Here is a 14,654-nt window from a genome sequence, read left to right as displayed (position 1 = left end):
AATCATTTTTTCGTTGTAAACATAAATAATGATTTGATATCATCATATTTTGATCATATTTTTGGACACATAAAGCACACAAATGCTTTTTACGATAAACAAATCAACCGTTTTCTACGATATCGAAAAAATTTGTTTCAATTCAGGCACCCTTCCTGAACTTCTAAATCTCTCGGGTTACAAAAACAAAACCGACACAGTTTTATTTTTCATTCGAATTTCTTTTGATTTCATATTTTTTAAAGCTTGTTCGGTTTTTCATTTAAAATGAACAGGCTCTTACAAAATCCTGGGATTATTCTTACTTAATTCATTCTTTCCATCCCGTAAATTTAGTTGGTGCTTTTGCAAGGAATTTAATTTGTATTGCTTTCACCAGAGTTTTTTTTTTATAAATGTAGGATACATTTTGGGCAGGATTTTTTTCCTGGAAAAATAAAACAGCCCCCATCGAAAGAAAGACACGATATATTATGAAATATCCATCGAGATCCAGATTTTTTCTTTCTCTCCGGTTGGAAAGACACAAACACACAAGAAAAAATAAGACGAATACCCGTGAAATATGATTGACGCCTGGTTTGAATAACAATTAGCCGGTTATCATGGTTTCGGACGCGCGTAGTACATCAATTTTCTCGGCCCAGCCCGGCCCGTTATGCTCCCAGGGTTTCAGGACCTTTTTTTTTCCTTTTGGACGAGTCGAGATTGTCATTTTTCCATCCTTCCGCTCTGTCGTTGATGAAATCATCTCCGACGAGCGGAAAAATCATCTCATAAATTTCAGATTTATAACGGAAATCGAATAGAATATGGTCATCGATAAGAACGAACCCAAATTGAAAGTTTGCCTTGGAAACAGACCCTAAAGGGATGAACGAACGACACCGCAGGGAGATTTCAACAGCTGAGAGCGGATACAAAAAAAGACGTTTCAAACAATCGAGCCCTTTTGCATTCTGATGTACCTTTTATGAACCTTTTTATACACCATCCGACATATAAAGGGTCTGATAAAGCCATAAAAAATATTTTACAAAACTGGAATTTTACGAAACTCTGAGAATTTTCCCGAAGAATATAAGCTCAGGGTAACAGGTAATATTTATAAAAGGCAACTCGGTTATGATTAATTGACTGTTACTATATCAATTTGTTAGTCAATCGCCTACAAAGTTGTAAAAATTAGACTATTTTTGTTTCCTCTTCTGGTTTGCCTGACAAATGTTTCTTTGGTCTTTTTTTAATTTTTTTAACAAAGTCCGCCTGCCGTACAATGTAATGTTTCATACTGCAAGCCGACCAACTTGAAAACCTTTGAAAATGGGGAAGAATTTTGATTTTGGATCGAGAGAAAAACAAAGAAAATAAAGAAAAATAAAAGTGCTGAAATTAAAAATTGTTACTCAGGTGAAAGAAGTCCCTTGACGTTGCCGGGAGAATGATTGAAGATACACTTTAACGCTTTAACAATTTTATTACACGACTGAACACTTAGATAATTTAATATTTACAATAATTATAAACTTAATCATAGCACAATTACGAAAGAAATATTGCACAAATCGTATAAAGTGTAAAAAAAACCAACAAGCAGTCCTTCGGTATTTTGTCCGCCCGCGAAACATAACACGAATTTTTCACTAGTTTTATTTTAAAAAATCCTTGGTTTTGTCAAAAATCGTTTTTTTATAATTTGTCCAAGGCGCGAGAGTTGGTGAGCAGTTCTCTTGTGAGCCTCCAGACGTGTTTGGCCGCGTTTTCCAAAGCGGTCGGCGATTTCCCTTTGAAAAGGTCCAAGTGAGGGAGAAAGTAATGGGGGCATTTCCGACACTGCAGGCAGGAAATGAGCTGCATGAGTATGCCGCTGATTCTGTCTCCGAGACAGGATTCGTCCCATTCCATCTCCCTAGGATGTTTTTCGCATTCGTAGAGTAAAAGGGTTTTCAGGTGATAACCGGTGACGGGGTTACCGGGGAGTTCGAGGTGCCGGTCCCGGAGGGTTTTCAGCAGGCTGAGGCAGCGTCTCCTGCAGCCTCCGGCTAAAAGTCTACTTTCGACTTCGACGAAGGACATGACCCATGCGTCGCCTTCCATCGCGGACTGCTTCCCCTGCATCGCGGCGCATTCCTTGCTCAGAAGGTCAAATCCTTCCGTTTTGACTTCGGCGACCAGGTTGGGATGAGGCCAGGGGATGTGAGGCAGTGGCCAGTGGGCCGCGGACCTCGGCCAGACCCCGGAACACTTAAAAGAAGGAGTTATCTGAACGACGTACCGTTCTCTTATCCTCAGTTTGACTTCACTCGTGTCCGCGATCATTTTCACCGAGTCTCTATAAGCGCACTTATCACACGCCTGAGCGACCAGCGTCTGGAACCTGGAACGTATCTTTCTCGCCGACAGATATCCGGAAGCCGTGATGAACTCGATCCAAAGGGACATGCTCCGTTTTCTCCCGTCGCTCAGCTTGAGGACGGCACACCCGGGCAAAGATCCGTCGTCCACAAAATTGAACACCCCCATTTGGTTCAGGTACAAAACGACTTCGAACTCGGTTGGCGAGATGACGTCCAGACCCTCGTACCGGCCGTTGCATTCCGTCAGAGAGGATATGAATCTCGGCTCTTGCACCTCCACTTCCCGAAGGACGTCTTGAACTACTTTGCACACCTCACGGACCGTTTTGGCGATCGTAGTCTTCCTCGTCTGGACCCGTTCCCCGTAATACTTATTCAGCTGGTAAAGGACTTTACTTTGTGCAGCTAGCATATCAGCCGGCACTAACATCCTATTCCTTGCCGCTCCTTCTCATCACATAACCGGACCCGGACTGAGCCGTTCGGCCCATAAGGTCTCAAACGGATGGTGGGGAAAAGGTGTGGACGTGGGAGGGCCTTCTAGCACCAATCCACCCTGCCCAACGCCAATTGGCCACACCCAGAACAGGGATCAATACACTCCCAGGCTCCACCCATCCGTCCGCCCGTTCCGCTCCCACATTTCACAATGATTAACTCGGTCCCACAGCCGAGCCCTCCATACTCAAACACCGTCCATACATACTCGCCTCCCTTATCTCCTTACACCCTGTCCGATACCAGCTTCTTCTTACACATCCACCAACGCAACAGTCTTTCTCATTATTTAAATCTACTTTTTAACACTTTTTTTCTCAACCCGACAACACTAGGACACTTACCTTACACACCTTACAAACCAATGCTCTCATTTCAAACCGTTTTATATAGTTCTTTATAAAAGCTTCATCTCTTAATATTATTATTATTAATAAAGCTTGACAAGTAAAATAGAAAAAAACTACCCTGAACGAAAAGAACTCACACCAAAAAGTCTAAGGCATTATATGAAATTTTCATCAATGATAAAACAACAGAAATACGCGCTTGTTAACCACTTGCAATAAAAGGATAAGTAAGTTTTTACTGCAAGTGATTTTTATAATATTTTTTTTCCACTGTTCTTTATTTCTTTAGGCCAAATTAGCAAAAGTTGTAAATAGTCTTCTGCCACAAGGACGTATAATATCCTAGACATTTCCCCTTTTCGCTTTTTAACAATTTTAATGTACGTAAAATTATCTATTAAATAAATTCCATGTTCCAAGATCGTAAACATAGAAGAAAACACAGGACTATCCGAACAACCTTCTGAAATATCAGCATGGGGTAATCGGGTATAAAATTGAAATAAAAAAAGGAAATACAAAATTAAAATAATTTTATATAATAACATTAATATTTTTAAAAAAATTCAAATCTCAATTAATATGTACAATTAATTTTTGGAAGGAAATAAAAAAAAACACTTCAAAGGGATTTATTGCAAGTTCCTTAAAACACACAAGAACACAACTCTTCCTTCAGGAATATGACTTTGAAAAATTGTTTGCCCATTCTCTGAAGATTGTCAAAAAGTGTCAAAGTTGTCCAACAGAAACAGTTTTTACTGCAATAATTAAAGAAAAAGTCCCCTTTGGAAAAACCGTCCGTTATCATTAGATAGAAGCCGAGGAATTCCGAGAAATAATTTTTATAAAGTATAAGGACAATAACATTAATATTTTAAAAAAATTTCAAATTTAATTTAATATAATTAATTTTTATAAAAAACACATCAAAGGGATTTAGTGCACTTCCTTACAACACAAATCACAACTCTTCCTTCAGGAATATGACTTTAAAAAATTATTTGCTCATTCACTGAAGATTGCCAAAAAGTGTCAAAGTTGTCTAACAGAAATAGTTTTTACTGCAAAAATTAAAGAAAAAGTTGTCCCCTTTGGAAAAAACGTCGGTTATCATTGATAGAAGCCGAGGAATTCCGAGAAAATGCTAATTGAAATAATTTTTACACAGCGTAAGGACAATAACTTTAATATTTAAAAAAACTTCAAATCTAATTTAATATAATTATTTTTTATATAAAACACATCAAAGGGATTTAGTGCACTTCCTTACAACACAAAACACAACTCTTCCTTCAGGAATATGACTTAAAAACACATCAGTGCGCATTCTCTGAAGATGGTTAAAAAGTATCAAAATTGTCTAAAAGAAAATTTTTTTTCGGCAATAATTAAAAAAAGATTCGTCTCCCTTTAGAAAATAACATCCTGTTTTCAGTAGATTGAAGACTAGGAATTCTGAGAAAATATAAAAGTCTAAGGACAATAACTTTAATATTTTAAAAACTTTAAAAAATCTAATTTAATGTTACTAATTTTTATTTTAAAAAATTCAATGGGATTTGTGGCAACTTCCTTAAAACACAGTTGAACACAACTCTTCCTTCAGGAATATTACTTTAAAAAATTATTTGCTCATTCACTGAAGATTGTCAAAAAGTGTCAAAGTTGTCTAACAGAAATAGTTTTTACTGCAATAATTAAAGAAAACGTTATCACCTTTGGAAAAACCGTTGCTTATAAGTGGATAGAAACCGAGGAATTCCGAGAAAATGCAAATTGAGATAATTTTTATACAGTATAAGGACAATAATGTTAATATTTAAAAAAAAAACTTCATGTCTAATATAATATAATTAATTTTTATTAAAAAAAATCAAAGAGATTTATTGCCACTTCCTTAAAACGCAGAAGAATACAACTCTTTCTTCAGGAATATGACTTACAAATAAATAAGTGCGCATTCTCTGAAGATGATCATTATGTCTTAAAGAAATAATTTTTTCGGTAATGATTGAAGAAAAATTTGCCCCCCTTTAGAAAAAACACCCTTCCGTTATCTTTTATTATCCCTACTGAAGTCTAGGAATTATGAGAAAATACAAAAATTAAAACAATTTTGTATAGCGTAAGAACAATAACATTAATATTTAAACAAACTTCAAATTTCATATAATTGATTTTTAAAAAAAAGGACACTTCAGTGCGCTTGTTTGTAACTTCTTTAAAACACTGAAGGACACAATTTTGTTTCCTTCAGGAATTTGTCTTTTAATAATGGACTGCGCATTCTCTGAAGATTGTCAAAGAGTGTTAAACTTGTCTCAAAGAAATAGTTATTTTTTCCAATAATTAAAAGTTGTCCCCTTTGAAAAAAAACCGTCGGTTATAGATAGAAGACGAGGAAATTCTGAGAAAATACAAATTTAAATCGTTTTTCTATAGTGTAAGGACAATAACATTAATATTTTAAAAACTTTAAAAAGTCTAATTTAATTTAATTAATTTTTATTAAAAAATCACTTCAAAGGGATTTATTATAACTTCCTTAAAACACTGAAGGGCACAATTTTACTTCCTTCAGACTTATGACTTTTAAAAAGTGACTTGGTATTTCTCTGAAGATTGTCAGAGTTGTCGAACAATAATAATTAAAGAAAAGATTTTCCTTTCGTGAAATCAGACATTCATCATCATCAGACTCTATTCACAACTTTTTCTCGAGTAACTTAAATGTCTAATTAACAGTTTTAAAACTAATAAAGCACTAAGTCCGGACAGTTTTATAAATTAAACACGGATCCGTAACTGTAGAGGCATGAGGCATTGGTTGTACTCAATCTCCAATAAAAAGTTCTGGGCTTCTACTTCGCCGTTTGGAATACTTTGTCAGAGCATGACTTACTCAGCGAATCTCAGGTCGGCTTCAGGAAGGTATATTCTGCACAGGATAACTTTTTTCCCTGTCCAACCTTATAAATCTCAAGCTACACGAAATGAGAAACAGGATATATTGTTATTTTGTTCGAAGGCAGCCTTCATTTCCTTAGATCATTCTTCTCTATATTTAAAGCTTTTCAATAAGGAATTTCGTCCAAATTTATTAATATCTCAAAGACATTCTGCACCTTCAGCGGTTCAGGATTCGGGAGGCATCTCGGATGGTTTCAATGTGGGTATAAGTGTGAAAAAGGGTTGTGTCTCAAGTCCCGTACTTTTTTCTTCTTCTGTGCCAGTGGTACAAGAGAACCTGAATCTGTTCGAGGTGAGTTTAGTCGAACCCCTATATTATTTGTATTAAAAATATTTTAGATGTTTTCATTTTTTAAAGTTTGGATAATGAGGAAGAGCGGACTGATGAATGAATGGTGGCCTCAAAAAGTCGCCACAACTTTGTTTAAGTAGATTGTAAACATTTGTTTATTTTGAGTGGGTTGCTTTTTGAAACTGATATCATCTGTTTTACTCCTTTAGAAAACGAAAAATCTTAAAATCTACTCATTCTCTAATAATTACAGTCGAAATACATAAAAACAATATGCTTCAGTATAAATACATATTTACAAAAACTTTTTTTTTTTTCAAGGCACCCCTTGCATATAGGAATATGCAGAATATATTTACATTTTCTCCGTTTACCCACGTGACTTTCTCTATTATTATTGTCTTCATTATTCATTATCGTAATGAAATGATTGATGCTGCCTTGCTCGGTATCTAATGAATTATTCATTAATCTGGAGGAATTTGAAATTGATTGTTTCATTTGTTAACAAATAAACCCACATTTTGACAACGGGACGTTAGTTTTTTTTGCGATGATGCCCAAATTAAAAAAGAAATCTCGTGGGCGATAATATTCATTCTAAATGAACTTATTGTGTGAGAAAATATGCCCTGGAAGTTACATTAAGCCCGATTAAAAATTAATACACTCAATCAATAAAACCCCGATCACTCGTATTTATTTTACATAATAACTTGATGAAAGATTAATAGTTTACTTAAAACGCAAAAACATTAATAACTAGTTGTTTACCTTTACCCTCTTTATATTGAAAATAAAGATAATGAGTTCAATTTTATCTTTTCCAGAGACAACTTGTCGACTGATTTAATTAATTTTATTTTTTAAATGATTTTCTTTGATGAAACAATAAATTTAAGTAAAATTATTTTTCTTAAAAGCATGATGTTAAATCGAGATCTCGCCCAAGCAGATGCCAACGACAGTTGTGGCGTTACGTAGTCCAAGTCCTTGGTGGCTTTACCATCGCCGATTGTCTTCACCAATTTAGGGCCACCGGAAGTCTCGATCGAAGAGAAGGTATTGGTAGACCGCTACTTTAGACTATCGTTTTATTGCTCTTTCCGCCATTTAACGGCTTCCTCGATAGGGAGTCATTTCTAAACGGTAATGTAAGGGTGAGCTTTAAAACAGTCATCAGAAAGCTTCGTGAGGATAGCCTAGTTTCTAGATGCCCCACATCAGCTTCTCTACTACTGGAGAAGCATCGAGTAGAAAGACTATACTGACTCACTATCTCGCTTAAACACTTGAACAATTACATCACATAAAAAAGTGCTGGTTCGGTTTATCGCAATCAAATGACCGGGACCATCGAGAAGACGTGTAGGACGCTTTGTTTCATGTGCCATGCATGTACCACAGCCTTTTCAAAGAGAGTTGGTATAGGGTGAAATCAACATCCATGTCCGAACTGTGCTGAGTTCCTAAGGTACATTCAGGAAGTTCTTCTGAAAGCTCCATTTATGCGGGTCAACTTCATGATAATGCTCAACCGCAGCTCGAGTAGTACTTGGAGGATGTAGGCAAAGCCACAATGAATTGTCAAGTTCTTCCTCAATAATAATAATTAATCTTTTTATGTAAGGTTTTGGTTGAAATGAAAAAGTTAGCGTCACGAGCCGTATTCGAACTCACGACCTTCGGCTGGGGGGAATTTTTCATTTCAACCAAAACCTTACATAAAAAGATTAATTAATTGAAAGAAGTAATTTGATCAATAGACCACTAAATATAATGGATTTAATAATAATAATAATAAATGTTTACAAAACAAAAATATATGCCATAACATAAAATATCGGCATGGATAAAAAACGTCTGCCGGAGGTTGAAGCCACAACCATCAAAAATATATAAATAAAAATAAAATAATAATAATGTAATAATACTAATTTAAAAAGGAAAAGGAATACTGATCATAATTAATGCCCTAATGAGATCATGACGATACGACCAAGCCTGTCGTGCGAATCTGATCAATTGCAAACTGTTTCTGCCATTAAGGAATTCAGTTATCTGGGTTCTGCTGAGCCTGCTGTGATCTGTATGGGGATTTCTAAATTCCGAGAGGATGGGACATAAACCCAAGAAATGGATCACATCCTCCCTTTCCCTGAGGTTACAAAGAGCATAGAGGGATATAACTCTTTCCGCCATGGAGTTAAGAAAGCTAAGAAAGTTAAGAAAAAGCATCTCGCCTCTAAATTAAAAAAAAAAAACAGCTCAGCTCCCTGGTCGAAAGTTCTGTATTTTTTTAATTAAGGGACAGCAAGGTGGGGGGGGGGGTTACTGCAGATCTTTATATAAAAGAAAACGGCTAGACTGTCGAGCCGACCGCACGACCCGGTAACATTCGTCCATCCTTTGACGTATGACCATCAACTGGGCACACCATTTATCCCGATCCTGGAAGTTAGAGTCAAAAGGGCATGAGTACTTTAACGCCAAATTAACCCAGTTTTGAACCAGAATGTCTTTTTCTTGATAACCTCAACGGCTAGAGAACGAGAAAGGCGGTGAGCAGGCAGATTCAAGGTTTTGATGCAGTATCTAACATAGAGGCAGAAGGTGAAGACATGAACCAGAGAGGTTGAAGTCTCAATAGAAACCATGCAATTTGGTGTTAGTAGGGGGAGCCCAAACAACTTTTTGATAAAGAAACGATGAAATTTTTCTACCAACTCATGTCGTTGAAACCCCCAACACTGGGCACCATAGCACATAATTGTACGGCAAACCGCTTTGAACAAGTTATATTGGTGGAAGGAGGGACTTTACTGTTAATGAGGGCCTTCTAACAACGGTGTATCCCAAATTTAGCCAATGATATCCTCTCCGTTAAATGCCGAGTCATGGACAGACTCAGTGTTTTACCCCGGGTCAGGGTAATACATATTTCTAATGGTTAACGACTTCAATACGGTTGCGGTTATATTTCCATTTCCCATTAGCAGCAAGGCGACCTCCTTTTCTGAACACCATGATCTTAGACTTATTTAAATTGACTGTGAGGTTCCATAGATCGCAGTAATATTCTAGGAGATTTATATTGTTCTGAAGAGTAAGCGGGTCTTCAGCCAGAAGAAGCACATCATCTGCGTACGTCAGGACCTTCACAACTGTTCCCGCCACTCTGACATCTCCCTCAAGTGTTTCAGGAAGGTCGTCAAGAAAGAGAGAAAATAACAAGGGACTGAGCAAACAACCCTGACGAACCCCCGACCTAACGCTAAAAAATTCAGACCCTCCCTGGCTGCCCCTTACTGCCGACAAAGGATCACGATAAAGGCTCTTCAAGCTATTAATATATTTAGAAGATATCCCCAAGTTAAAAAGTTTAAGAAATAGAGCCTTCCGATCGACTGAGTCGAAAGCCGCTTTGAAGTCGACAAAAAAACAGTAAACTGCCTTTCCCTTGCTGAGAAATTTTAACTTAATAACATTCATTAGAAAGAACACATTATCAAAAGTTGAATAACCTTTAGGAAAACCCGATTGGTACTCGCTACGGAGAGCATTATCTAGTAAAAAGGACTCCAGGCGGCGAAGTAGGAGAGCAGTAAAAATCTTTGTCACCGAATTCAAACAAGAGATATCTCTATAGTTTGACACATCATTAACATTGCCTTTCTTAAATAATTGAAGACTAATAGATAAACCAAAAGATAAGGGGGTATTTTCTAAATCGTAAATCTTATTAAATAAATCTAACAACTTAAGACGGAAAAATTAAAAAAAAAATCATATCCTATTCGCTCAAAGCCTGGAGCCTTCTTGTATTTTAATGAATCCAATATCGCATTCAGTTCCTTGATTGTGAAAGGAGAGTCGAACTCTGTCCAAAGAATAAAAAGTTCGGCAAAGAGAATGCAAGAAGAAGATGCGACCGGGTTAAGAAGGACTGAAAGTGAACCACCCAATCTTTTAATGTAATAGAAGAGCCGCAAGAAAAACTACACTTAAGGCGAGACACCAACTTCCAAAATTCTGTAGTGTTATTAATTGAATTGAATCGAGCATTAAGGGAAGCAAGGTACTATTCCTTCTTCTTGAGACAGACTCTTATATGAAAAGTTAGCTTGAAGGTAAGCCTGCCTTGCCAAAGTCGAATCTGTTCTACGAAACAAATTTAGCAAGGAAAACACTAGGGGTATTCGCGATACTTGTAAGATGTTAACACGTGTTAACTCGAATAGAGAAATGTCCAGTAAGATCGTGATCGCCTTCGAAGGGCCTCTCATTATTCTCTCATAATTCTCATCATAATCATAATTCTCTTACGGGCTGTCAAGCACTGACTTTTTTATCTCAACCAATACCTTACATAAAGATTAATTGATTGAAAGATGTTATTTGGTCAATCGGACCACGAAATCTAATGAAGTTAGATGTTAGGTCGAAAATGTAGCCACATTGCTATCCGTAAGGGCGTAGGGAACCAACATGGCAGCCATGAATTTAACAGCTGTTTTTTGTTTACACGTATTTTTATTCTTAAATTCGCGTGAATTAAATCAGACCAATACATTTAATTGGTTAATTTCTGACTCTCATTCATAAAAGATACATCCCCTATTCTATAAAATTGTAGGCTGTTAGACGTTAGGATACAAGTTAGGTATGTCTGCACGAATTGAAGTGTGTATTTTGTTAGTATTTTACGAGTGCATAGATAGCATTTTGAATGAAAGAGTTGATTAATTTTCCTTTTTTATTAACTTTTGGCATCTTACAATTTAACATCCTTAGACGAAATCCTTAGGATTAAGGTCCCCCGAGAGGACGGAGGAGGTAATGAGAGTTATAAAGAGTAGGCAATAAATTCTTAGTTAAATTGTAATCTGTCACTAAATGATTAACCGACGTTTTGGTGAATTTTCTTTCAAACCACAAAATATGAGTGTCGGTTTTTTTTCCTGTGAGTGTACAATAATAATAATCTCATTTTTGGATATTTGAATAGGCGCGCCATAAACCGCCACACAAGCTAGGAATTTCGAGAATTTTGATTCAATTCGACGGCTCATAAAGTTGGAAAATTATCCCACTGATGATCGTATTTTTGTCATTGCAAGCTCATTATTCCAGGCTTTTGTTGTTTTCAATTCCCTTCTAACACACATAAAAATAAAATAAAAACGCCTGTTTAGCGTGTTAACAATTTTTCTTATCCGTGTTAATCGTTCAGATATAAAAACGTTCCAAGATTGGAATTATTTATTCAAGGATTCTTTTTTATGACGTGTTTGAATGCCTTAGGAAACGTTTAACGACGGCGGTTTACGAGTGTACAATAAAAAGAAAAATCACGATATTCTGCTACATTTAAGTTGTGTAACCTCTATTGGACACTTTACAACAATTTACCTCTTCAATATTATAATTTCATTAAAAAAGAAAGAAAAAACCAGAGATAAGGAAAATTTAAAGAGAAAAAACCTCGGTTCTTTCAGGGGCCGAGTGTTAGGAAGGTCGTGGGTTCTAATCCCGACATAGCCCGTGGCATTGTTTTTATGTGTAGAAACATTTTAATCAAATCATTACTTATGTTAAAAAAATGTACTAACTCGATATAATTGATAATCCATTTATGTTTAGTGGTCTAATTGACCAAATTACTTATTTCAATTAATTACTCTTTTTATGTAAGGTCTTGGTTGAGATGAAAAAGGTATTGCCACCTCCACACTTTTTCATCTCAACCAAGACCTTACATAAGAAGAATAATTAATTGAAATAATTGATAATCCATTATATTGCGTGGTCTATTAACCAAATTACTTATTTCAATTAATTATTCTTTTTATGTAAGGTCTTGGTTGAGATGAAAAAAGTATTGCCACCTCCACACTTTTTCATCTCAACCAAGACCTTACATAAGAAGAATAATTAATTGAAATAATTGATAATCCATTATATTGCGTGGTCTATTAACCAAATTACTTATTTCAATTAATTATTCTTTTTATGTAAGGTCTTGGTTGAGATGAAAAAGTTAATGCCAGCCCGCTCGTGGCACTAACTTTTTCATTTCGACCAAAACCTTACATAAAAACATTAATTAATTAAAAGAAATAATTGATATTTTGTAATATTTACTGACCGTTAATTAATGATTATTTAAAGATCGAGAAATGCGGTCTGGTGTGATGTAGGTTAGAAAAACATTTGCTTTATGATGCCCACGTTTCGGTCTTTATTGAGATCATCTTCAGGGCCTGGGATTGTACATACATTGTTTAAATTGAACAAAAATTCCACGTCTTACATGTATTTGTTAAATTTTTTATTTAAGTTCTTACTTGCCAATGTTTTGAAATATTTGATATAGACTTCTGAAGTAGGAAAGTAGATATATTTCTCGAAAGCTTGAAAGTGTTTCTTTTTTCTCTTCAAACTGGCTTTATCCTTGATTTTTCAATATAAAATTTATAATTATCATTCAGAAATCGTGAGATGCGGTCTTATGTGATGTAGGTTTCAGAAAAACCTTTTCTTTATCCTGCCAACATTTCGATCTTTATTTAAGTCATCTTCAGGGCCTGGGATTTACAAACATTGTTTACATTTAGCAAATACATGTAGGATGTGGAATTTTTGTTCAATTTAAAGAATGTTTGTAAATCCCAGGCCCTCAAGATGATCTCAATAAAGATCGAAACGTTGGCGCGTTAAAGAAAATGTTTTTCTGAAACCTACATCACACAAGACCGCATCACGATTTCTGAATGGTAATTATAAATTTTATTGTTATTCAGATATCGTGAGATGCGGTCGGGTGTGATGCAGGTTTCAGAAAAACATTTTCTTTATCGTGCCAACGTTTCGATCTTTTATTGAGATCATCTTCTGGGCTCAAAGTGTTTGTCTTCTGTGTAATTGTGCCATCCTAGCGTGTCGTGTTGAGAGTGCCCGACCGCATCTCACGATATCTGAATAACTATCGATTAACGGTCACTAATCTCTACACATATAAATTTTACATTGAAAAATCAAGGATGAAGCCAGTTTGAAGAGAAAAAAGAAACACTTTCAAACTTTCGAGAAATATATCTACTTCCCTACTTCAGTAGTCTAGATCAAGATTGGTAAATGAGAACGTACATAATAATTTGAGCAAAAACATTCGGACTGTATTATCACCTCCCAGAAATTGAGGGTAAACTGCAAGGAAATCGACAGTTGAGTATGGACGAAAGTCACATTAACCGACCATTAATAGCGTTTAAGTTTTAACAGAGATTATATGGATAGTCTGATTAGCAAGACTCCAATAGACTAAAATTGGACCATACTTTTATAAAGACTATTGTTATACTTGAAAGATAGATAGAGAATATACCAGATTCTTGTAGTCTACTTGTAAATAGTAGAGCTCATTTGTCTAAGTTGATTTAGTCTACTATGAACCATTTAAATAATTTTAACGTACTTAACACATGCTAGGTATCAATTATTATTATAGGATTATTATTACTAGGAAAACCGTTCTTTATGATTTTGAGTTTTTTTGCTTTATCTAATGTATTATTTATTAAATTACGCGCAGTTATTTCGATTTTTATTGAATGCCAAGGCAATCGGTTTTTTTATACAGTCTTGACATTCATGTTATTTTGTCGTTTATATTGATAAACAAGCCAAGCCAAGCTTCTCTTCTCTTGTGAACCTTGAGACGAATCGAATATCTTTAAAATTAACTCTTAAAATTCTTTAGATGGACCATAAGTTTCTGTTGTGTAAGTAGATTTTAACGTTTTTAACCTTGTGCAGTTTTTTTTTTAAATAATAGTTTGAAAGTCCGGATGAAGTTGATAAAACCGTTCAAAGCTCCACGAAGGAACTGACTGTTCAAATTGTCCTTATTCTTGATTTTTAGTACAAAATGTATAAAAGCTGTAAAGCTCAATAATTCTAAATTGTAAAAAAAAAATACCTTAAGTGAACTTTTTTATAGACAAGAGGATATGCAATGTTTCTACCTCATGGTGAATGCAATATATATTTTTATTAAAATACATTTGTAATTTTTATATATCAAGTTAATTTATTTAGGGTTACATTTTTTGATATTGGCTTATTAAAAATTTGAAAATAGCAAAGCCCATTAAATATTTCCCTGTTCTTTCCCGCCAATAA

General features: G+C 35.3%; 2 protein-coding genes across 5 annotated transcripts in view; one reads left to right on the top strand and one right to left on the bottom strand.

The window, feature by feature from the left end:
• Positions 1 to 14,654, top strand: part of LOC106667160 (neurobeachin) — a 243,309-nt gene that overhangs the window by 190,765 nt on the left and 37,890 nt on the right. The gene's annotated exons all lie outside the window — the stretch shown is intronic.
• LOC106667163 (protein mab-21) lies at positions 1,393 to 3,010 on the bottom strand. Its single transcript, XM_014394901.2, has one exon. The coding sequence runs from the start codon at positions 2,785 to 2,787 to the stop codon at positions 1,690 to 1,692; it is 1,098 nt and encodes a 365-aa protein (XP_014250387.1). The 5' UTR covers positions 2,788 to 3,010; the 3' UTR covers positions 1,393 to 1,689.

The sequence above is a fragment of the Cimex lectularius genome, unplaced genomic scaffold (genome assembly GCF_000648675.2).
Source record: "Cimex lectularius strain Harlan isolate CLEC.00 unplaced genomic scaffold, Clec_2.1 scaffold118, whole genome shotgun sequence".
Taxonomy (NCBI): domain Eukaryota; kingdom Metazoa; phylum Arthropoda; class Insecta; order Hemiptera; family Cimicidae; genus Cimex; species Cimex lectularius.
This window is presented reverse-complemented; position numbering and strand designations above follow the sequence as displayed.

Excerpts from the sequence above, each read along its gene's own strand:
- LOC106667163 (XM_014394901.2), bottom strand. The coding sequence starts at position 2,787 with ATGTTAGTGCCGGCTGATATGCTAGCTGCACAAAGTAAAGTCCTTTAC.